At 33.7% G+C, this 24,903-nt stretch overlaps 1 protein-coding gene and 1 pseudogene across 1 annotated transcript; both read left to right on the forward strand.

Moving 5' to 3' along the window:
- The window catches only part of LOC139888368 (PGR5-like protein 1A, chloroplastic), a 137,976-nt pseudogene extending 119,107 nt beyond the window's left edge, over positions 1–18,869 (forward strand).
- Positions 18,870–20,101: 1,232 nt separating this feature from the next.
- Positions 20,102–21,127, forward strand: LOC139891515 (expansin-A7-like). The gene is made up of 3 exons (XM_071874485.1): positions 20,102–20,273; positions 20,354–20,663; positions 20,809–21,127. Exons 1-3 carry the CDS (start codon positions 20,102–20,104, stop codon positions 21,125–21,127), a joined length of 801 nt encoding a protein of 266 aa, XP_071730586.1.
- Positions 21,128–24,903: the final 3,776 nt, after the last annotated feature.

Here is a 24,903-nt window from a genome sequence, read left to right on the forward strand (position 1 = left end):
CATTAGCGAGATAATAACCAACACAATAGGGAATGTTAACGAAACTCCTCGGGTCTCTAATACACTTAAGGTAGAACAAATCGTTTACGGTCAATTTCTCCTTATTCCTACCCCTTTGTGTGATTGTGTTTGCTAAGAATCTATGAATCACCCGGAGTTCAGCTCTGTCTATATCTAAGTATGTATGATTTCCACTGGCGTGAAATTCATTAAAGTGGGACATACGCCTCCAGACAGCGTTAATATCAAATTCCCTATCTACCCTTTCTCCTTGGGCAATCAGGCTATTACAGTCGGGGCTCAAAAGTTCAGCAGGGGTGTAAATCTGTAAGGCCCTTGCTAAATCTATCATGGACATTCTGTACATTCGTCCACCTAACAGAAACCTAATAAAGCTTCTATCATCTATTCTCCTAACATCACTGTTTAACTTAATAGTACTAAGTAATTCTATACACCATTCCCTATATATGGTTCTACGAATGGAAAATAGGCGCATCCAATCGTTAAACTGAGAATTACCATACCTTTGCACCAATAATTGCCGAATCGGTTCGGCAAGGTCAACTGTTTCCAAAGGTACCCAGTCAATTGCCCTTGGCATTTCAACAACCTTAAAGTAGAGAATGTGCATGTTCTTTTGATAATCTGGATACTCTATCCAACATCTATCAAATCTCAGATTTGGGTGTAACTGATCTTCATTAATGTCTAAACTCAGAATCCTTTGATGTGGAGCGAATTGACGAAACTGATTCACGAATAATTGATCTTGATCGTGATAAGGAATATGTTGCTCCTCCTGTTCTTCTTCTTCTTGTTGCATATGTTGTTCCTGTTCATGAAACATTTTCGGTTCGGGCTCTGGTTGCCTGGACGATGATGCTCCTGAACCTCCAGTATCGGCTTTCTGCAAAACACATTAAACACAAAATTTGTGCATCCAAATATGCATTAGTGTTAACAAAATAATAACTTGAAACAATTATGATGACCTGTTCAATTCATAACACATTTTATACACATTTTCTTAACAATAACAATTCTACACTTTTACATACGAAAAATGTATACAATGTTTTATCACATTTAAACTCTTAAACATGTCAACAATAATCATTATAGCAATTAAACACTTGTTACATGGCATTCAAATCAAACTAGTGTTCATTTTCATATTTTTGTCAAGTCTACACTTTTTCAAATAAGCATATACGAAAATTTTCGCCAAAGTTCATAAGCATTCAACTCAAATAACATGTCAAAATAATCATTACTAGCAATGAAACAAGTTTCAAATGGCCTTTATATCAAATTATCCAAGTTCATGAATTTTTAGGCTTAAAAAGTCTACTTTAATTCTCAAAAACATGTTTAGGCTCAAAGTTTGGATCAATTAACTACCTAAACATGTTACACTACTTAATTTAGCAACAATTCATGACAAAAATCGGCCATAACCTGTTTATATCAAAAAGCCCCAAATTGCTCAAGAACACAAACCCTAGATTCTTAAAAATTTGAAGTTTTTAGCTTCAATTCATGTTAAATAGCTTCTATCTAGGATATACATGCATAATATAACAACAATTTAGCTCTAATTACACCTAAATTTAACAAAATCAAAATATAAATTTTCTAGCTCAAGAACACAAAAATTCGAATTTAAAGAGATTAGGGGTGAAATCTTTACCTTTCTCCTGAAGGGGTTGAGACTACTGAATCTAGGCATGATTATTGTGAAGTTTTGCAAGAAATTTGGTGAAAATTGGTGAAAAATTGAGAGAGTTTGGAGATGGTTCGTGTATGTGTGTGTTATTGTGAAAGAAAGAGCAGAACTCGGCTGGATTTTGTTCCTGTCCAGTTTTTAGTGGCCATGCGAGTCGCATGGCATAACCCTTTCCCCCATGCGACTCGCATGGGGTGTAATTCCAGGTTTTTTTTTTTTTTTTTTTTTTTTTTTTTTTTTTTTTTTTTTTTTTGGGTTTTTTAATGTTTTTGGCATACTTTAAATCAATAAGATTAAAAATAATGATAATAAAAGTTCTCGTCCCTCCCTCGGGTAAAGCAATTTCGGTTCAAAGACCTAGTCTTCAACTTACGACGAATCTTAAAAATCATATTCTTAACTTAATGAGATAAAGTAAATTTTTGTTTTTAAATTCACACAACATAAATATAAAATTCAAAATTAAAATTAAAAATTCACACCAAACTCAAAATTTAAAATGCATAAAATTAAAAATTAATATTTTAAAAATTAAAAATTCACACCAAACTTAATTTAAAAATTTATAAATTCATACCAAACTTATATTAATTTTTCAAATATTTATAATTTAAATATATTGTTTTTACAAAGTTTACAATATTAATTTAAGATTTAAATATTAATTTTTAAAAATATGGTAAAAATAAAATTAAAAATCTTTTTGTCTTTTTATCCCACTTTAATCAATCAAATATTATCAAAAATATGCGCCCCTCTTTTCGGTAAAGTAATTTCGGTTCCAAGACCTAATTTAACTCATGACGAATTTTTGAAATATTTTGGGTTGATTGATTAAAGATATTTATACCTTAAGAATAAACGTTAAATTTCGCAGTGATGTAATAAATTTTTGAACGATATCAATAATTTCGGTCGCCAAACCTAATTTTATTTAATACCAATTTAATACTTTTTAGCGAACAAATTAGCGTTTATTATCAAAAGGTTAAAAATAAAAATAAAATAAAAATAAAAACTGTACAGACATACCTGTGAAATAGATTTCTTAGTTATATGATCTATTATATTCATAAGATAGTCGGTTTAATTGGTCTTCCATGGCTGCATAGGCGTAACCTCGAGCATTCATTGTCTTTTCTTCTAAACATATGAACGGTCCGTCTCTGCATAAAGTAACAAATTCGGTATTTGAATAGGTTTGATTATTTGAACATTTACCTCCATGTGACCATTTTCCGCATTTGTGACATCGTTCTAGGTGTCGTGCTCTTCTTTTCGCTGCGGATTTTGATTTTCCTTTACCAAATTGTAACTTATTATCTTCGCATCTGGATCCTTTTCTAACTCCGTCCATTCTTTCTCTGATTACTGATACTAATTCACTCGGTAGTATGTCATTATTACGTTTAGTGATCAAAGCGTGTAGCATTAGACCATGGTTTAGTTCACAGGCAGTCTTCATTTCGTAAAAACCTAAAAAAAATAAAAATTCAGAATGGGGGGAGAAGACTAGTTCTTTAGGGTCTGCTAGGGAAAGACCATACGTGTTCCATTTTCGAGAACTACACGAAAACAGACAATCTAACTTTAACAGAAATACATATTATCCTTTAAAGACTTGATTCTCCCCACACTTAGTTAGCTGTGGTGTCGAAATTGTGATTAACTTCGTTGTCGACTTCCATCGGACCCTGTATGTAATGTTTAACTCTGTGACCATTAACTTTAAATTCAATCCCATTTGAATTTATCAATTCTATCGTTCCGTATGGGAAAACTCTTTTGACTATGAATGGTCCAGACCATCTTGATTTCAATTTTCCAGGAAATAGCTTGAATCGTGAATTGAAAAGAAGAACTCTGTCTCCTTCTTTAAATTCTTTTGAACTTCTGATTCTTTTATCATGCCATTTCTTCGTTCTTTCTTTATAGATTAACGAATTTTCGTATGCTTCATGTCTTAATTCTTCTAATTCGTTTAGTTGACTTAATCGTAGACGTCCGGCTTCATGTAAATCAAGATTACATGTCTTCAAAGCCCAAAATGCTTTGTGTTCAATTTCTACTGGAAGATGACACGCTTTTCCATAAACAAGTCTAAAAGGTGTGGTTCCAATTGGAGTTTTGTAGGCTGTTCTAAAAGCCCAGAGTGCATCCTCCAATTTAATGGACCATTCCTTCGGATTTGATCCTACGGTTTTCTCTAGAATACGTTTTAAGGCTCGGTTGGTATTTTCAACTTGTCCACTTGTTTGTGGATGATATGCGGTGGAGATTTTATGAGTTACTCCATATCTTTTAAGAACTTTCTCAAGTTGATTATTACAGAAATGAGTACCCCGATCACTTATTAAAGCTTTCGGTGTTCCAAACCTTGCAAAAAGACGTTTTAAAAAGTTGACTACAACTCGTGCATCGTTAGTTGGGAGAGCTTGTGCTTCCGCCCATTTAGATACATAATCAATGGCTACGAGTATATATAGATTATTATGAGATTTTGGAAATGGACCCATAAAGTCAATACCCCAAATGTCAAATACTTCACATACTTGGATGACATTTTGTGGCATTTCATCACGTTGACTTATTCTTCCGGCCCTTTGACATGCATCACAGGATTTGCAAAGAAGGTGTGCGTCTTTGTAAATTGTGGGCCAATAGAATCCAGCTTCATAAACTTTTCTTGCTGTTAGTTGAGGCCCATAATGCCCTCCTGTTGGTCCTGTGTGACAATGATTTAAAATTTTACTAGCTTCATCTCCAAATACACATCGGCGTATTATTCCATCGGGACAACTTTTAAACAGATGTGGATCTTCCCAGAAATAGTGTTTTATATCACTGAAGAATTTCTTTCGTCTTTGGTATGATAATCCTTTTTCAAGGAATCCACAAACTAAGTAGTTTGCATAGTCTGCAAACCATGGGATTTCTTTATAATCTATCTTCAATAGATATTCATCAGGAAAGTTGTCTTGTATGGCCGATTCATTCAGAACTTCTAATTCGGGATTTTCAAGACGAGAAAGATGATCAGCGGCGAGATTTTCTGCTCCTTTTTTATCTCGGATTTCAATATCAAACTCTTGTAAGAGTAAGATCCAACGGATTAATCTTGGTTTAGCATCTTGTTTTGAAAATAGGTATCTAAGAGCAGAATGGTCGGTATAGACCACCGTTTTTGCTAGAACGAGATATGATCGAAATTTGTCAAAAGCAAAGACAATAGCAAGGAGTTCTTTTTCAGTAGTTGTATAGTTCGTTTGTGCTCCTTGTAATGTCTTACTAGCATAATATATAGGTTGAAATCGTTTTTCAATCCTTTGTCCTAAAACGGCTCCCATTGCAAAATCACTCGCATCGCACATTAGTTCAAATGGTAGATTCCAATTTGGTGTTATCATGATCGGTGCATTAGTGAGTTTCTCTTTAAGAATATTAAAAGATTTGATACATTCATCTGAAAAGATGAATGGCGCATCCTTTTCTAGGAGTTTATTCATAGGAGTGGCAATTTTAGAAAAATCTTTTATGAAACGTCGGTAAAAACCGGCATGCCCTAGAAAACTCCTAACTCCTCTAACATTGGTGGGATGTGGAAGTTTAGCAATTACATCTACTTTAGCTCTATCCACTTCAATTCCATCTTTTGAAATTTTATGTCCAAGAACGATGCCTTCTTTAACCATGAAATGGCATTTCTCCCAATTAAGTACTAGATTTGATTTTTCGCATCTAATTAGCATTCGTTCCAGATTTACTAGACATGATTTAAATGTATCACCGAAGACTGAAAAGTCATCCATGAATACTTCCATGCATTCTTCTATCATGTCGTGAAAAATCGCCATCATACACCTTTGAAAGGTTGCAGGGGCGTTGCAAAGTCCAAATGGCATTCTTTTGTAAGCAAAAGTACCATAAGGGCACGTGAATGTGGTTTTCTCTTGATCTTCGGGTGCTATTGGAATTTGAAAATATCCGGAAAATCCATCTAGAAAACAATAGTAACTATTTCCGGCTAATCTTTCCAACATTTGATCTATGAAAGGTAAGGGAAAGTGATCTTTTCTGGTGGCGTCATTTAATTTTCTATAATCAATACATACACGCCATCCTGTTACAGTCCTAGTAGGAATAAGCTCATTTTTCTCATTTGTGATGACAGTCATGCCACCCTTCTTAGGCACGCATTGAACTGGGCTTACCCATGGACTATCAGAGATTGGATATATCAAACCTGCATCTAGCAGTTTAATAATCTCTTTCTTAACTACATCTTGCATATTAGGATTTAGTCTTCGTTGGCGTTGCACATACGTTTTATGACCTTCTTCCATAAGGATTTTATGTGTGCAATACGAAGGACTTATTCCTTTAATATCATGAATCTTCCATGCAATGGCTTGTTTATGAGCTTTCAACACAGAAATGAGTTGTGATTTCTCATTTTCAGTAAGAGAAGACGATATTATTACAGGTAATTCAGATTCACCATGTAAATAAGCGTATTCCAAATGGTTTGGAAGCGGCTTTAACTCTAATTTCGGAGGTTCTTCTATCGATGATTTATATCGATATCTGTCTTCTTCTTTTAGCATTTGTATTTCTTCTGTTGTTGGTTCATATCCATTAGCTATAAGTGTAGCTAACATTTCAGCTTCATCAATTGGTTCATTACCTTCTCCTAAAGAACATTCTCCTGTTCCTTGTAATTCTGGAAATTCTTCTAACAATTCTGCATGTGCATCTATAGTTTTAATATAATAACATGTATCATCTGCAGATTGTGGTTGTTGCATTGCTCTATCAACTGAAAAGGTAACACTCTCATCCTCTATACTTAGGGTCAGTTTCTTACCGAACACGTCTATCATTGCTTTAGCCGTGTTTAAGAATGGTCTTCCTAATATGAGAGGAACTTGAGAATCTTCTTCCATGTCCAAAACAACAAAATCTACTGGGAATACTAAAGTACCAACTTTAACTAGCATGTTCTCCATTATCCCTCTAGGATATTTTATTGATCGATCGGCTAGTTGTATGCTTATTCTGGTTGGTTTCAATTCTCCAAGGTCTAGTTTAGCGTATAGTGAATACGGCATTAGATTTATACTAGCACCTAAATCTGCCAATGCTTCTATTGAACTAAGACTACCCAGAAAACATGGAATTGTGAAACTTCCTGGATCAGATAGTTTTTCTGGTATCTTATTCAACAGCACTGCTGAACAATTAGCATTCATAGTGACAGCCGAGAGTTCTTCCATTTTCCTTCTATTCGTGATTAGATCTTTCAAGAATTTAGCATACCTTGGCATTCCTGAAATCACATCAATGAAAGGAAGATTTACATTTATCTGTTTAAACATATCCAAGAATTTGGATTGCTCGGCTTCAAGTTTTTCCTTTTTCATTTTACTCGGATAAGGAAGTGGTGGTTGGTATGGTTTAACATAAGGTTTATCTTTAACTGTGTTATCTTCATTAACCTTCTCAACTACCGGTTCTTTTTCCTTATCTTGATCAGGTTGTGGTTCTTGTGAAGTAGGAATAGTTTCATCAGAAGTTACAGGTATTTCAGGTGGTTTAAGTGTTGTACCACTTCTTGTGGTAATAGCTTTAGCTGTTTCATTCCGGGGGTTAGCATTTGTATCACTAGGTAAACTTCCCGGTTTTCTTTCACCTATTAACCTTGCTAGGTTACTTACTTCTTGTTCTAGATTTTGAATAGAAGCTTGTTGATTTCTAAATGCTTGAGCATTTTGTTCATTGGTTTGTTTTTGAGATGTGAAAAACTGCGTTTGAGTTTCAACTAGCTTCGTCATCATATCTTCTAAATTCGGCTTTTTATCATCGGTTTGTTGTGGTGGTTTGTTTTGAAAATTCGGTCTTTGCTGATTGTAAGTATTGTTGGATACTTGTTGATTGCTAGGACCTTGTTGGTTATTGTATGGAATATTTCGGTTATAATTCTGATTTTGATTATAAATCGGTCTTGGCGGTTGATAATTATTTTGATAATTATTTCCAGGCCTTTGGTTTATGTATGAAATATTCTCTCTTTGTTCCATTGTTAATTCAATACTGAGACAATCTTTTGTCAAATGTGGTCCTCCACACTGCTCACAACTAATTCGTATAGCATGAATATCTTTAGTCATCTTTTCCATTCGTCTCTCGAAAGCATCTATCTTTGCGGAAATGGAATCTAAGTCATGGCTAGAATCGGCTCTAGCTGCTTTAGATGATCTAATGATATCTTTTTCTTGGTGCCACTCATGTGAGTGGGAAGCAGTGTTATCAATAATTTTGTAAGCATCAGTTTCGGTTTTCTTCATAATCGAACCACCAGCTGCTATATCTATGTCTTTTCTTGTAGTGATGTCGCATCCTCGGTAGAATATTTGTACTATTTGACAGGTGTCTAAACCATGTTGCGGACATCCTCTTAACAACTTTCCATATCTTGTCCACGCCTCATATAGAGTTTCATTTGGTTTCTGTGTGAACGTAACAATTTCTGCTTGAAGTCTTACGGCTTTAGATGCAGGAAAAAATTGTTTAAGAAATTTGTCAATTAAAACATCCCATGTATCGATCGCTCCTTCAGGTAACGATTCCAACCAATCTTTGGCTTCTCCCTTTAAAGTCCAGGGAAATAACATGAGATATATCTGTTCATCCTCCACTTCTCGTATTTTAAATAGTGTGCAGATCCTATTAAAGGTACGTAGATGTTCATTTGGATCTTCCTTCGGCGCACCACTAAATTGGCATTGATTAGTTACCATGTGTAGAATTTGTCCTTTGATTTCATAATCTGGCGCATTAATGTCTGGATGAGTAATTGCGTGACCTTGGCCAGTGCGTTTAGCTCTCATTCGGTCTTCCATACTTAAAGGTTCCAGATTCTCCATAATTGAATTTGTTGAATCGGTATCACTAGATGATTCTGATTTAATAGTTCGTTCCTCAACAATCTCTGTTTGAATGATTGGTGGTTCCGGAGGAAAGTTTAATGGTTCAGGATCTATGAACCGTTCCTGAATATTTTCTGGATTCTCAATTGTGAGGTTTGTTTCAAAAACTGGATTATCGGAAATTTGAACTGAAGTACTTGGTCGACTGGATGACGATTCTAAAGAAAAATCAACGGCGGTTATATTTGTTAAACGATGTCTTGATCTAGTTACAGGTGGTGAACGTACAAAAGGTGATGAACGTCTTGCTCGGTGCATTCACAGAATATCCTATTAGTTTTAAAAAGGAAAGAAAAATTATAATAAGTTATCCAATCAATAGACTTTTCTGATTTTGCCCACGTTTCGAATAGCCAAAAGATGCAGCAGAGGGGCAGGATTCGTTTGGTCTCAATATAATTGAGGACTGTTTGGCTCCAATAACCCGGTCCACGTACAAATCCAACTATTACTACGAACCAGAAAATTTTTATGTCTATCAATTTAACTACTTAAAATAAATTTTCGTAATTTTAAGAAATTTAGATAAGAAGTAGAAAAAAATTCTAAGTCCTAAAACTAGAATAGCGAGAAATAAGAGAGAAAAAGAGTTCGTCGAAAAAGGTCGAAAAAGAAAAATGGTTGAAAAATAAAAGGTGACGGAAAAATAAAAGAAACTTATCAAAACTTAAAAATACTTAACTAATTTAACCTTATTACTACAACTAACTTAAAATTATAATCGCAAATTGAAATTACTAATTGAAATGATAATTGATACATAGTAAAAGGTCTAAAAATATTAAAGCTTACAGGAAAAACTAAGTCCCAAATGGAAATATCTTAAAAAGAAACTAAAACGTAAAAAGGCGTCGCAAAATTCTAAAGCACCTAAATCTTAGTCTAAAGAAAAAGCACTTAAGGAATTCTACGGCAAAGCCTAAAAATCTAGGAGTAAAAATAACTATAGCAAAAACTAAGTTTAAAATTAAATATGAGTTAGAAATAAAATACAAATATTACGCTACAACGATTAAAAAGGGACAAAATATAAAAAGTTATAAAAAGTTATAAAAATATTAGATTTTATAAAAATATTATTTTTATATTTTATAATAAAAGTATTAAGTTTTAAATATAAAAAAAACTAATTAAAAGTAATTAATTAAACTAAAATCTTAATTAATAATAATAAAACTAGGGTTTAATTAAATAATAATATATTATACTCCGTAATTAATGCGTTTTTAGGGTTTGAGGGTGGCCCTGTCAGACCCCTCATGCGACTCGCATGGGGTTTAGTTGAAATGCCATGCGACTCGCATGGTGTTCGGATCCAGGCCAAAAGTTGGGCTGCTACAGTACCTTGGCCCGATTATTATTATTATTATTTTTTTTTTTTTTCTGTTTTTCTATTTAATATAAAATATTTATATAGTTTAAATAAAAACTTATATTTTTATAAAACTAAAAATAGAAATATTTGATAATTTTGTAAATAAAAATCTTAAAAATATATATAAGTATATATTTTTTTTTTCTTTTTGGTTTTTTAAAAGCTCTTTTTTTTTTTTTTTTTATTATTTAAACAAAATATAAATTTTACAAAAACTAATTATAACTTAAAAATTAAAAATATGGCGTTTCGCTTCGAGCGTTCCCCGGCAGCGGCGCCAAAAATACTTGATGTCGAACGAGGTGTATATAAAATAGTTATTATTTTACTAGAAAAATACTATTAAATACGATACAATTTTACACAAGATATTTATTTATTTATAGAATGGATATACTTAAACCTTGCTACAACACTTATAGGCAGTGTACCTAATCGTACAGTAGTGTAGTTTTTAGTAAGTCCGGTTCGTTCCACAGGGAAATCTTTAAACAAAGCTCAACGCTATATTAGTTTACTTTTATTAAAAATACAAATATATATATAGGTAATATTATTATTATAAAGGGGGGTTTTTACCGTTTAATGACCGGTTTGTCGATTTTAAAACTTTAGTCGCAGTTAAAACCTAATGTAAAATATAAAATAAATACAAGACTTTAAATTAAAGCGTAAAGTAAATAACGATAATGAAATTGCGAATAATAAAAATGCGATAAAATTAAATTGCGATAATTAAAAAGTACGATAATTAAAAGTGCGATAAAATAAAATAACAATAAATAAAAGTGCGATAATTAGAAGTGCAATTAAATATAAAATAAAGGAAATTAAATATGAAATAAAAGAATTATGCTTATTTAAACTTCCGTAATCATGATGTTTGACGTGTTGATTTTAGTTTTATGCCCATGGGTTAATTGTCCTTTGTCCTGGATTATTTAATATGTCCGTCTGGTTTTTGTCCATAACAGTCCATCAGTCATAAATATAAATTGCAAGTGTCCTTGTCAAATTATTATTATACCCGAAGTTAAATATTCCAACTAATTGGGGATTCGGATTGTAACAAGGTTTTAATACTTTGTTTAATGAATACACCAGGTTATCGACTGCGTGTAAACCAAGGTTTTACTACTTTGTTAACAATTACACCAATTACCCTTGAATGTAATTTCACCCCTGTTTTAATTATTCTAGTGGCTATTAATCCATTCCCGTGTCCGGTTAAATGAACGATTATTCGTACATATAAATACCCCGCCCATCGTGTCCGATCGAGTGTATATGGTAATTTATAGGGACGCCCAATTGTAAATCTTTATATTAACATTAACAAACTTTCATTTAGTTAAACAAATATAAAGCCCATTAATAGCCCATAGCCTAGTTTCCACAAGTGTCGTTCTTTTGTCCAAACCCCAATTATGGTACAAAGCCCAATTACCCAATTTTAGTAATTAGCCCAACATCATGATTACTTCGTTTTAAATAAGCATAATAATAACTTAGCTACGAGACATTAATATAAAAAGGTTGAACATAACTTACAATGATTAAAAATAGCGTAGCGTTACACGGACAGAATTTCGACTTACACCCTTACAACATTTGCTAACATACCCTTATTATTAGAATTATAATTAAAATTAAAATATAAATTATAAATATAAATATATTACTTCGTATGAAGAGAAGAAAAAATGATGTTAAAACTCGTCAGAAAACTGGCTATTTATAGGACCTGACCAGCAATCTTACACCATGCGACTCGCATGGTTTTGTGCTTCTGGCCATGCGAGTCGCATGGCCACCTTGGATTCAGCCAACTACTTTTGTTTTCTTCTTGCCGACGTAATATAATAATAATAATATATATAATATATAATTATATATAATTATATATATATTATATTATATTCTTGTGCATAGTAGACTAGATATTTTTGGTCCGTTGCGTCGGGCGTTTCTTCTTGGCTCAGGTCCCGGTTCCGGATTTTCGGACGTCCTCGCGTATTATTTTAAATCGCGTACTTTGCGTCTTGTAACTTGTACTCTTGTCATTTTGAGACGTTCCTCATCAATATTTTGAACCTTTTTGATTGTCTTTTGTTCTTTTGAGCTTTTTGGTCGTTTGCGTCTTCAAATCGTCGAATCTGTCTTTTGTCTTCACCTTTTATTATTTAAACGAATATCACTTGTAAATAGAACAATTGCAACTAAAAGCTTGTCTTTCTTGAGGAATAATGCTATGAAATATATGTTCGTTTTTAGCATTATCACGAGTATCAACGCCGCACCTTTCGAAGCTTTGTATGGCCGAAAATGTCGTTCTCCCCTTTGTTGGGCCGAAGTAGGCGACACACAAATCACCGAACCCGAACTCATTCATGAAACAACCGAGAAGATCGTTCAAATCCGAGATAGGCTCCGGACGGCCCGTAGTCGTCAAAAGAGCTATACCAACAAAAGATGCAACGACCTCGAATTTCAAGTCGGTGACCGCGTAATGTTAAAAGTCGCACCTTGGAAAGGTGTAATCCGTTTCGGGAAACGAGGGAAACTAAATCTGCGGTATATTGGTCCTTTCGAAATCTTGGAGCGTGTTGGAACCGTTGCTTATCGTTTAGATCTTCCGCCTCAACTGAACTCCATTCATCCTACTTTCAATGCATCCAACTTGAAGAAGTGCCTTGCCGAACCCGATGTCGTCATCCCTCTCGAGGAACTTACTATTGATGACAAACTTCATTTTGTGGAGGAATCGGTTGAAATCGTGGACACCTCCGTCAAGACGCTAAAACAAAGTAGAATCCCTATCGTTAAGGTCCATTGGAATGCCAAAAGGGGACCCGAGTTTACTTGGGAAACGCAAGATCAAATGCAAAGGAAATACCCTCATCTATTCACGGATTTAGAAACGCAAGATCTCGAGGAAGAAACAACGACTACTACGCCTACTTAAATTTCGGGACGAAATTACTTTTAAGGAGTAGGTAATGTAACATTCCGCCTTTTTCTGTTTACTTTCTGTTATACTATTTTTAAAGTCCGTTATATGATTATAACATCTTCCGTTAAAATGCGTTTTAATATATCTCGTTTAGGTAATTCACGCACCCGCTTTTAAAATCGAGGGACTAAACTTGCCAAGAGACCAAACTCTTGACTAGGTAAACTAGTCAACCATGAACTCTCATCCATTCATTCACCTCCTTCTCTCTTTCAATACTTCAACTTTTTCTCTCAAACACCAATTCAAAGATTCATCATCCATTTTCAAGTTAGCAATCAAACATCGAAACAAATTACATATTTGGAATCCTTGCATCTTCCTCTTCAATTCCATACCGATTTCATCAAGTTTGGGTAACTTTCGAAAATTACTAAATTCTTTGTTCTTGATGTTTTCAACTTATAAAAGTGTTAATTAGTGTCTATGGCTCAAGTCTAACATGAATATATGATTTGTATGCTTGTTCTTGTCATTTTGATGTAACTAGCTTAAACTTGAAATGGGTGTGTTTGATCTTGAGTTTTGGTTGATCATATGTTGTTAGATGTTAAAAGTGCATGTATTAAATGTGTTACTAGCATCACTAGCTTCAATTTGGTATGTAAGTTGACTTGGAAAAGCCTCATTAACATGATTAAGGATTTTATGATTGTTAGTTAGGGTTTGGTGGCCTTAAATGTGATCTTTGATGCATTAAAAGCCTTGCAATGTTGTTTGTAAGTGTTTAGTAGTATTGTATGCGTAATTACCTACGAACCGGCATATTATATATGTGCATTTAATTCCCGAATCATAAATGTACATTTATGAACTTGAAAGTATTTATGATGAACATTAAATGAGCATTCAACTTGAATTTTGATTTTTGTAAATGATGTTTTTAATTGATGAAAGGTGTTTAGTTGTGTTCCTCGTTAAATTACCTTTCCAACGATGTATGGTATGCGTTTTAGGTATTTACGGTTCATGAGTTATGATAAATTGAAGTTTGGATGAGACTTGAACAATTGAAACAGCCCAGGTACCAGCTCCCGCACAGTGTCGCGGCGCGGCCTTTCTGTGTCGCGGCGCGGCAATAGCCGCATTCAGGGACTGACCTACCTTGTCAATTTACGAAAAATGTTTGCTATGCTACGACCTCCGATTCACATGTAACTTGTTCTAACATGCTTATATATGATTAAAAACCTCAGAAAAATAGTTCGGGACTCGACCCGAACGTGTTGACTTTTTCATTGACGTTAACTTAACCAAAGTTGTCTTTTGTCCAAACTTAACCAATACTTGTTTAAATCGTTCTAATCTTCTTGTATACTTGATTCTTGCATGAAACTTGACAACTTAATTCAGATGCTATATAATCGAGTCGTAACGAGCCATATGACTAATTGAATAACGTTGACCAATCGTGTTTACCGTTATTGATACAACCTACTTTTTTAGGTCAAGACTAGCAACTGTCCTTGCACACGTTTACTTGTGAAGTACTTTATTGTAGTGACCCGAACTTTTCCATGTTTATATATATTAATTGAGATTGATATTTACATGATTAAATGTTTCCAATATGTTAAGCAATCAAACTTGTTAAGACTTGATTAATTGAAATATGTTTCATATAGACAATTGACCACCCAAGTTGACCGGCGATTCACGAACGTTAAAACTTGTAAAAACGACATGATGATATATATATATATATATATATGGATATACATATGGTTAACATGAGATTATGATAAGTAAGTATCTCCATAAGTATATTAACAATGAGTTATATACATATGAACAAGACTACTAACTTAAGGATTTCGAAACGAGACATATATGTAACGATTATCGATGTAACGACATTTAAATGTATATATATCATATTAAGATATATTAATATATCATAATATCATGATAATATAATAATTTAACATCTCATTAGATATAATAAATAATGGGTTAACAACATTAATTGAGATCGTTAACTTAAAGGTTTCAAAACAACACTTACATGTAACGACTAACGATGACTTAACGACTCAGTTAAAATGTATATACATGTAGTGTATTTAGATGTATTAAAATACTTTTGGAAGACTTCAAGACATATATCAAAACACTCATACTTAACGAAAATGGTTACAGTTACTTTTCCATTCTTTTCTTTCATCAAGAATTCTAGTCGTATTCTTACCCGTATTATACACAGCTTCAAAACGTACTTACTATGAGTATATACCAATAGGAACTAGCATGGGATTCCACTCTTGATTATGTCATGTATGACTAATCAATTTTAACTTCTACCATGAGCTAGTCAACTAACTAGAAATCCTTTTAACCCCACTCACCACTCACCAATTACCACTCATCATTCACTCCATTTCACTTCCAATTCTCTTTCTAATTCTCTCTCAACACACCCACACTATTATGAACGTATTTTTCCAGTAGTTAATCATCATCTTCATCAAAAATCACTTCAAGAATCAAGCTATAATCATCATAGGAAGAACACTTCAAGAACACTTCAAGAACACTTCAAAAATCCCTTCAAGTTTACTAATTTACTTCCAAGCTTTCTAATCCATTCCAAGTAATCATCTAAGATCAAGAAACCTTTGTTATATACAGTAGGTTATCTTTCTTATTCAAGGTAATATTCATATTCAAACTTTGATTCAATTTCTATAACTATAAACTATCTTAATTCGAGTAAAAATCTTACTTGAACTTGTTTTTGTGTCATGATCCTACTTCAAGAACTTTCAAGCCATCCAAGATCCTTTGAAGCTAGATCATTTCTTGTCACTTCCAGTAGGTTTACCTACTAAACTTGAGGTAGTAATGATGTTCATAACATCATTCGATTCATATATATAAAACTATCTTATTCGAAGGTTTAAACTCGTAATCACTAGAACATAGTTTAGTTAATTCTAAACTTGTTCGCAAACAAAAGTTAATCCTTCTAAATTGACTTTTAAAATTAACTAAACACATGTTCTATATCTATATGATATGCTAACTTAATGATTTAAAACCTGGAAACACGGAAAACACCGTAAAATCGGATTTACGCCGTCGTAGTAACACAGCGGGCTATTTTGGGTTAGTTAATTAAAAACTATGATAAACTTTGATTTAAAAGTTGTTATTCTGAGAAAATGATTTTTATTATGAACATGAAACTATATCCAAAAATTATGGTTAAACTCAAAGTGGGAGTATGTTTTCTAAAATGGTCATCTAGACGTCGTTCTTTCGACTGAAATGACTACCTTTACAAAAACGACGTAACTTATTTTTCCGACTATAAACCTATACTTTTTCTGTTTAGATTCATAAAATAGAGTTCAATATGAAACCATAGCAATTTGATTCACTCAAAACGGATTTAAAATGAAGAAGTTATGGGTAAAACAAGATTGGATAATTTTTCTCATTTTAGCTACGTGAAAATTGGTAACAAATCTATTCCAACCATAACTTAATCAACTTGTATTGTATATTATGTAATCTTGAGATACCATAGACACGTATACAATGTTTCGACCTATCATGTCGACACATCTATATATATTTCGGAACAACCATAGACACTCTATATGTGAATGTTGGAGTTAGCTATACAGGGTTGAGGTTGATTCCAAAATATATATAGTTTGAGTTGTGATCAATACTGAGATACGTATACACTGGGTCGTAGATTGATTCAAGATAATATTTATCGATTTATTTCTGTACATCTAACTGTGGACAACTAGTTGTAGGTTACTAACGAGGACAGGTGACTTAATAAACTTAAAACATCAAAATATATTAAAAGTGTTGTAAATATATTTTAAACATACTTTGATATATATGTATATATTGTTATAGGTTCGTGAATCAACCAGTGGCCAAGTCTTACTTCCCGACGAAGTAAAAATCTGTGAAAGTGAGTTATAGTCTCACTTTTAAAATCTAATATTTTTGGGATGAGAATACATGCAGGTTTTATAAATGATTTACAAAATAGACACAAGTACGTGAAACTACATTCTATGGTTGAATTATCGAAATCTAATATGCCCCTTTTTATTAAGTCTGGTAATCTAAGAATTAGGGAACAGACACCCTAATTGACGCGAATCCTAAAGATAGATCTATTGGGCCTAACAAACCCCATCCAAAGTACCGGATGCTTTAGTACTTCGAAATTTATATCATATCCGAAGGGTGTCCCGGAATGATGGGAATATTCTTATATATATGCATCTTGTTAATGTCGGTTACCAGGTGTTCACCATATGAATGATTTTTATCTCTATGTATGGGATGTGTATTGAAATATGAAATCTTGTGGTCTATTATTATGATTTGATATATATAGGTTAAACCTATAACTCACCAACATTTTTGTTGACGTTTTAAGCATGTTTATTCTCATGTGATTATTAAGAGCTTCCGCTGTCGCATACTTAAATAAGGACGAGATTTGGAGTCCATGCTTGTATGATATTGTGTAAAAACTGCATTCAAGAAACTTATTTTGTTGTAACATATTTGTATTGTAAACCATTGTGTAATGGTCGTATGTAAACAGGATATTTTAGATTATCATTATTTGATAATATACGTAAAGCTTTTTAAAACCTTTATTGATGAAATAAAGGTTATGGTTTGTTTTAAAATGAATGCAGTCTTTGAAAAACGTCTCATATAGAGGTCAAAACCTCGCAACGAAATCAATTAATATGGAACGTTTTTAATCAATAAGAACTGGACATTTCATTTATTACTCGTGCACTCAAGGTGAGATCATAGTCCCACCTTTACTCTTTTAAACTTACATTTGGGATGAGAAAACATAAACGTTTCATTTTACAAAGTGAACACAAGTACGAAAACAAACATTCTACATACGAGTTAGAACAAAAATCCTCAATTCGATTATGATTAGTTACACTTGCCGGGTGTAAGCGAGAACTTATGTTGTATGGCCATATGGGTTTGACAAACCCTCATTCGGACGGTTCGCTACCGTTATTCGGATGAAATATATTTTCGAGAAACAGTGTATGTTCTAACACTATTGTGATGGGGTTCTATGGATGGAAAGTTAAGCCTTGATAATTGGGTGCTCGTGATAACAAATTTTAGAATGGTTTACTATTATTTCAACGATATAAATCTTGTGGTTCATTTGTACTTACTTACTTACTTAAACCTATGATTTCACCAACGTTTTCGTTGACAGATTTCTATGTTTTTCTCAGGTCCTTGAACGTTTTGTGATACATGTTTCCGCTCATTATTTTGATACTTGCATTGGATGTCGAGTATATATGCATACATGGAGCGTCTTTTGGCTACTTTTAAATTGTATCGCATAGGTTTCAATTGTACTTATAACGTTGTAACGTAACTTGTGGTTGAACTATTCTTGTAAACTTTGAAACAATCTTTACATTTGAAATGAATGCGACAGATTTTTGGTCAAACGTTGTTTTAAAGACTTATGACCACGTAACGGGACCTAAGTAAACGGCGCCGTCAATGACGATTTTGTCGGGTCGCTACATCCTACTTAATGAGTAAATAAATTGATATGAACAAATGGGGAGGCTTACATCCTATCCTGTATCCTCCTCTTTTTTTTTTCCTTTCCGAAACGACTACTTTCGCAGATTTATTAGTAATTGTTTCTCTGATTTCAGCTGTCAAACCGCACTAGTGTTTGATCAAGATACCCATTTGATAGCATTGCCTGAAGGAAGTGAAGCTTGAGCTTGGTATGCACCTTATCCCCACGAAATTTTATTTAGAGTTAAAGTTTATTCTGTATCAGTTACACGTAACCTCTATATAATCGTATTAAATAAAACCGACTAAAACAAATGCAGGAGTGATTCATATGAAATTACTGGCCATGAAGGAGGAAGATGTTGCTGTAAATTTACCTTAGTTTTTACCTTTATAATGGAGAAGGGCGTTTGTTTAGGCAGCATTTCACAAGCGTGCATTCGTATTTAATCATAGTCAATGTATGTTCATGTGTATAAACATGAAACCATGATAATGTATATGTTCATATGTATATTTGAGATTCGACACATGTGTTCCTACAAAGCTGAGCATTATATTATACAGTAATTAATAACATCCCACATTATACAGTATTTGTTCAACTTATTAAGATTCGAACATCATATACGTAACAGGGACCATAACTCATTTTGTGACATGAGACAATAAATAATGATTTTATTTCAATGCTAGGAAAAACTACAAATTTGTTACATAACCTGGATAATTTTATTAGTGATTTTGACTCATTTTGGCACCTCTTAATTACTAAGATGGTTCGTGACAATGCCAGTAGTCCCAACTCTGAAGTCTCAACTGTGTCAACCGGTGTCAATATGGTTTGCAGTTTGGCACCTGAACAATTGATCTCTGACTTGTCTGACTGAACTATAAATTCATGACATAGGTGCCCTGTTCAAGCTAACAAATAAAGTGTGAATAAATATAAACACCTTGCCCTTATAATAATACAAATACAAATAAATAAATAAATTGCCCTAGTACAACACAGTCGGCTAGATATAACAAGACGTGGAATATAATCTTTTCTATATTCTTTGTCATCCAACAACCGAAACCTTCTCATTTGATTATTTGTAAAACGAGTATTATCACAATCTTATAAAAATGACGTGCATGTACAATATTCTAATATTAAATTTATTTGCTTTTAGCCAATTCAGATTTGTCCAGTCTAACAAAACACATACAACTTGCTTGCACGTATATATTTAAGAAAAATGGAAGCAAGTTTGACTTTAGAATGTCAACCTACGTGAAGGTCATGTTAGCCACTGAACCCGCTTCTAACATTTTGTCACTAGTTACATTTTGGATCCTATAAATGTCCCTTGATATTGAAGTTAATAAGCAACATCACACACACTTCACTACTACATCTTTAAGTAATCAAGATTAAGAAATCAAACACAATGGCTTTATTTAATCATACCCGGAGCTTTTGCTTCTTCTTTAGTATCATCACACTCATCTTCTCCTGGCTCGTAAACCCTACACGAGCCATGTACCATGGCTACGTTCCTAGTCCATGGTCTCTCGCCCACGCTACATTCTATGGCGATGAGTCTGCAGCCTCAACCATGGGTATGTAATGCAAAAATATTTTAATATTTGATCATGTAGCAAATATTTATTTTTAGAGTCTATTAACAACTTTGTTTCAGGAGGTGCATGTGGGTATGGAAACTTGGTCACTAACGGATACGGTACTGACACAGCCGCATTGAGTTCGACACTATTTAGTGACGGATACGCTTGTGGTCAGTGTTACCAAATACGATGTGTCCAGTCACCATGGTGCTACACAGGCTACACAACCATTACTGCAACCAACCTCTGTCCACCAAACTGGTCTGAAGATTCAAACAATGGTGGATGGTGCAACCCTCCTCGTACCCATTTCGACATGGCTAAACCTGCGTTCATGAAAATCGCTCAATGGAAAGCTGGCATCATCCCTGTCATGTACCGCAGGTACATATATACATTTATGTTTCTTTAACAGAAAGCATCAAACTTTTTTTTCTAAATTTGTAACCTTTTAATTGTACAAAGAACATATTAACTAAAAGTTGGTTTTAGGCTAACATGTTTGTGTATATTTGGTACTTAATTATAGGGTACCCTGCAGTGGAATTAGAAAAGGTGGCATTAGATTTTCATTTCAAGGAAATGGATATTGGTTGTTGGTGTATGTGATGAATGTTGGTGGTGCTGGTGACCTTCATAACATGTGGGTTAAGGGGACCAAAACCGGTTGGATCAGCATGAGCCATAACTGGGGTGCTTCTTATCAAGCTTTCGCAACACTCAAGGGTCAAGCTCTCTCTTTCAGGCTAACTTCATTCACCACTAAACAGACAATTACAGCATACAATGTTGCTTCGGCTAATTGGAATTTAGGATTGACGTACCAATCGAATGTCAACTTCCATTGATCTCACACACCTTGTTTTACCACTATTGATTCTGTTGATGACTTTTCTTGATCATCACGGATATATTGTTTAGCCGGTATTTGAAAAGGCTGCAGGATCAGTACGTATATCTGCTATGTAATTTTTATTATTTCGTATTGTCTCGTCCATCCCATTAAATCAAAATGATTAATGGATTAGCGATGAGCTTATTAGTGCATATAGTACCACGGTCTCATTGTGGTACGATTCTGTTGAAAGAGCTTATTAAATTTGAATCTGAGTGTTCTCCGAGTCCCATAACCCTTCTCGTTATTGTTCTTTAACAACTACATTGTGAATTTCACTTTTATGATCACACAATTGTTAGATGATAAGTTTGTGTTAGACGGATTAAATAGTTAGGCCCGAGTTCGTTTGTGAGCTTGGTCCGTTAGGGTTTACCATTAGGGTTTCATAATGTACACTATAAATATGGATGAATAACAAAGTAATCTCATGGGATTTCACAATGTAACATGTTAGATGATAGATCAGTGCCCCAACGCTTTTAGGGTTTTGTACTCCTCTAATGTAGTAATATTTACGGGGTTTTATTGTCTTACATGGCATTAGAACCAAAGATTTAGAAGAATTTTTTTTTTTTAAAAATATCGTCATCCTCCGATCACCAATTAATTGCGGTGATTCGGAGGAATCCTTGTACTTTTGCTTCTATAATTTTTTTTTTTTCCCCAAATCACTTAAACAAAAATAACAAACCTACCATCGTTTTCTTTTCATCTACGGCGGCTGTCTGTTATCCTAAAGGTCCAAAAATTTTCACAGCTTCTTTTCTTTGTGTATTCATATCCTTTAAATAACTATTCTATTCTATTGGTTCAAATCAATTTTTGTTTTATCCTTATTGGCACCGTATTGTCTTTTTGACAATTTCTATTACGGAGTATCTTTTCTATTATTCATGATTTAAGAACCTAGTGCAATAATAATAATCGGCGTGGGGCTTAGCCGCCTACCTTGACTAGGTTCCAAACCCCGAATAATAAAGAATATTTTGTCAAATATTCTTGTTTGCAACATTGAAGATTATTGTTATCGTGGACAAAAGTAGCATATCAAAGCGGTACTTGATCCTTAGGCACAGCAAGCCACGGCGTAAAAGAAAAAAAAAACGCTACGGAAAAGGAGAAGCCGTAGAAATCTGCAACTCTATCAACGAATATCAGTCTATTCGATGCAAGACAGATGAGAATAAAATAGAGTTTATTTTATTTTTAATTTAGTATTTAGTGTTTTGTTTCAGTCCGAACTTTCGCGATTTCGCCGTTCGGACTGCGGGGGAGTGTTAGATTATAAGTTAGTGGCCCAATCAATTTGTGGGTTTGGGTCCATTAGGTGTATAAATTTATTAGGGTTTCCAGAATGTTCGATGTACTCTATAAATAGTGTTTGATATCATCAATAATATTTAAGGTGGTTTACATTCTCTAACAACAATTTGCATTTATGGAAAGCACACACACTTGACGTACATATGTTTTTTCCCCTAATAGCATGCACATTGTGTGCGTTTGATAAAACTGGATGAATGATGTAAATCTAAATGATATAAAGGTGCTAAGTGAACTTGATTCTGAATGACAATAACCTATTTGATAATCATAAATGAACTCTATGAATAATCTAAAATCAATTTATTAACCATATAAATGAATGATATAATGATACCCGTTTGATAACATTGCCCAAAGGAAGTGAAGCTTGAGCTTGGTATGCACCTTATTCCAACTACATTTTATCAAGTTTTAACCCAGTTAAAGTTTATTTTTTCTCTGTTACACTTAAACCTCTATATAATCATATCAGTTGAAACCAACCAAAACAAATGCAGGAGTGCTTCATATCAAATTGGTGGTCATGAAGGAAGATGTTGCTGTAAATTTACCTAGATTTTTACCTTTATAATGGAGAAGGGCGTTTGTTTAGGCAGGCATTACATAAGTGTGCATTCGTATTTAATCATAGTCAATGTATGTTCATGTGTATAAACATGAAACCATGATAATGTGTGTTCATATGTATATTTGAGATTCGACACATGCTCTGTTCATGATCCGTTACGAAAATAAGAACGCGACGAATTCCGTAAGGATACTAAATATATACGTATTTGATTGTTACAAGCCAATAATTAATTGAAACAATAAATACGAATATTATGTACAAATGTGTAATGGAGAATCAATATGTGAAAACTTAATTTAATACTCCGTATCTCACTACGTTTACAAATATAGTACAACTAGAAAACGGGCCCGCGCGATGCCGCGAGGCTTTTGGGTTGCGTATTCATAGTTAACGGAGCGTATTATAGGTGTGTATATGTATTGAATATAGTTCGAGGTATTAAGCGTTTTTTTTTAGAAGTGTCCGTTTCGCGTATAGTTAGTCCCGTTGGGTTCGTAAGATTTTTCTGAGTTGAACGGTGGGTTCGAAAAAAATTAACGTGAGGCGAGCGAGAAGATATGTCCCGTTAAAAATATGGGTGAAGTTTAATTAAAATTTTTAATTAAAATAATAAATTTACGTTTTACACCCCTGATTGAGGGACTAAGCTTAAAAGTTGGATGAAGTTTTGGGAGAGAAAATGTTTTTTTTTCTGTTGTCGTTTGGACAACGTGCGGGGTTAAAACGACCAATAGCAATTGAAAGAAACGTAAATATATGGAAGACAGGAATATGGGGCGAAGGTAATTGTTTTATTAATAACTATGGACGTCCGTTGAAAAATCATTTAAAAGTTTACTATAGTTATGACAAATCGCATTCACTATATTATTAAGCTCGTGTAATGCACAACTCGTAAAAAATAATTAAACAATTAGTAATGATTTATTTTTGCATAATGCCATAATAGTGTAATGTATATGTAAGAGTCAAACACTTCCAAACTGTGTGACATGTAAATGTTAGAATACAGAACACAAAATGGATCAGTTCCTGATTAGGAAACATTGACTTGGATCAGAAGTCTTTGTACTTCATCATTTCAGTTTTAGTAAAGTCACAAGGCATCACAACGGCTACAACAAAAAGCACAGCTATTTCCACTTTTGTAAAAGGGGTTTCAAAAACATAATTGGATCCATCCTCAAACTAGAATTAGCTGTTACATCTCTAAGTGTGTATAAACACACTTACAACTTGTAAAATATAGAACAATTGTATCAATTCAAGTTCATGCTAAACTGATCAATACAAATCATATTTACAACCTTAAATTCTCTTAATTAACATGGTATCAGAGCTAACGATGTAGATCAAGGATCAATACAACCGGTTTTAGCTTCAATCATCTACCAGAATCAAAATCAAGCTGCCATGTCGATAATCGACGGTAGCCTAATATTGAAGAAGCAAAAAATTGGCTTCTTAAATCAGGTTAAAGTTACTAATCAAGCTGCCATGTCAAATAAAGACGGTAGCAAAGTAACTTACCTGGATGTTCTGTGTCAAACACCTGCTTGTATCGAATCAAAAACTGTCACCATGAACCACCATCGACGACCACAACCACTGAGTTGTATCTATTGTAGAATACCAGGAAACACAATAATTAACTGTTATAAGCTTCTTGGGTATCCCAATTGGTGTCACAAATCGAAACTTGGCAGAGGCAGCCGACAGCAACCATGAAGTCACCGGCGACAATCATGAAGTCACCAGCGGCAACGGCACTACAAGAGGTAAACCTCTACCCTTTAACTCCTATTCTTTGCAAAAATCGACCAAAA

This window comes from Rutidosis leptorrhynchoides, chromosome 2, assembly GCF_046630445.1.
Source record: "Rutidosis leptorrhynchoides isolate AG116_Rl617_1_P2 chromosome 2, CSIRO_AGI_Rlap_v1, whole genome shotgun sequence".
Lineage (NCBI taxonomy): Eukaryota > Viridiplantae > Streptophyta > Magnoliopsida > Asterales > Asteraceae > Rutidosis > Rutidosis leptorrhynchoides.

Bases quoted from the DNA above. Each gene is read 5' to 3' on its own strand.
- LOC139891515 (XM_071874485.1), top strand. From the start codon at position 20,102: ATGGCTTTATTTAATCATACCCGGAGCTTTTGCTTCTTCTTTAGTATC. The intron at 20,274-20,353 runs GTATGTAATGCA...ACTTTGTTTCAG, and splicing joins GTCTGCAGCCTCAACCATGG to GAGGTGCATGTGGGTATGGA. The intron at 20,664-20,808 runs GTACATATATAC...ACTTAATTATAG, and splicing joins ATCCCTGTCATGTACCGCAG to GGTACCCTGCAGTGGAATTA.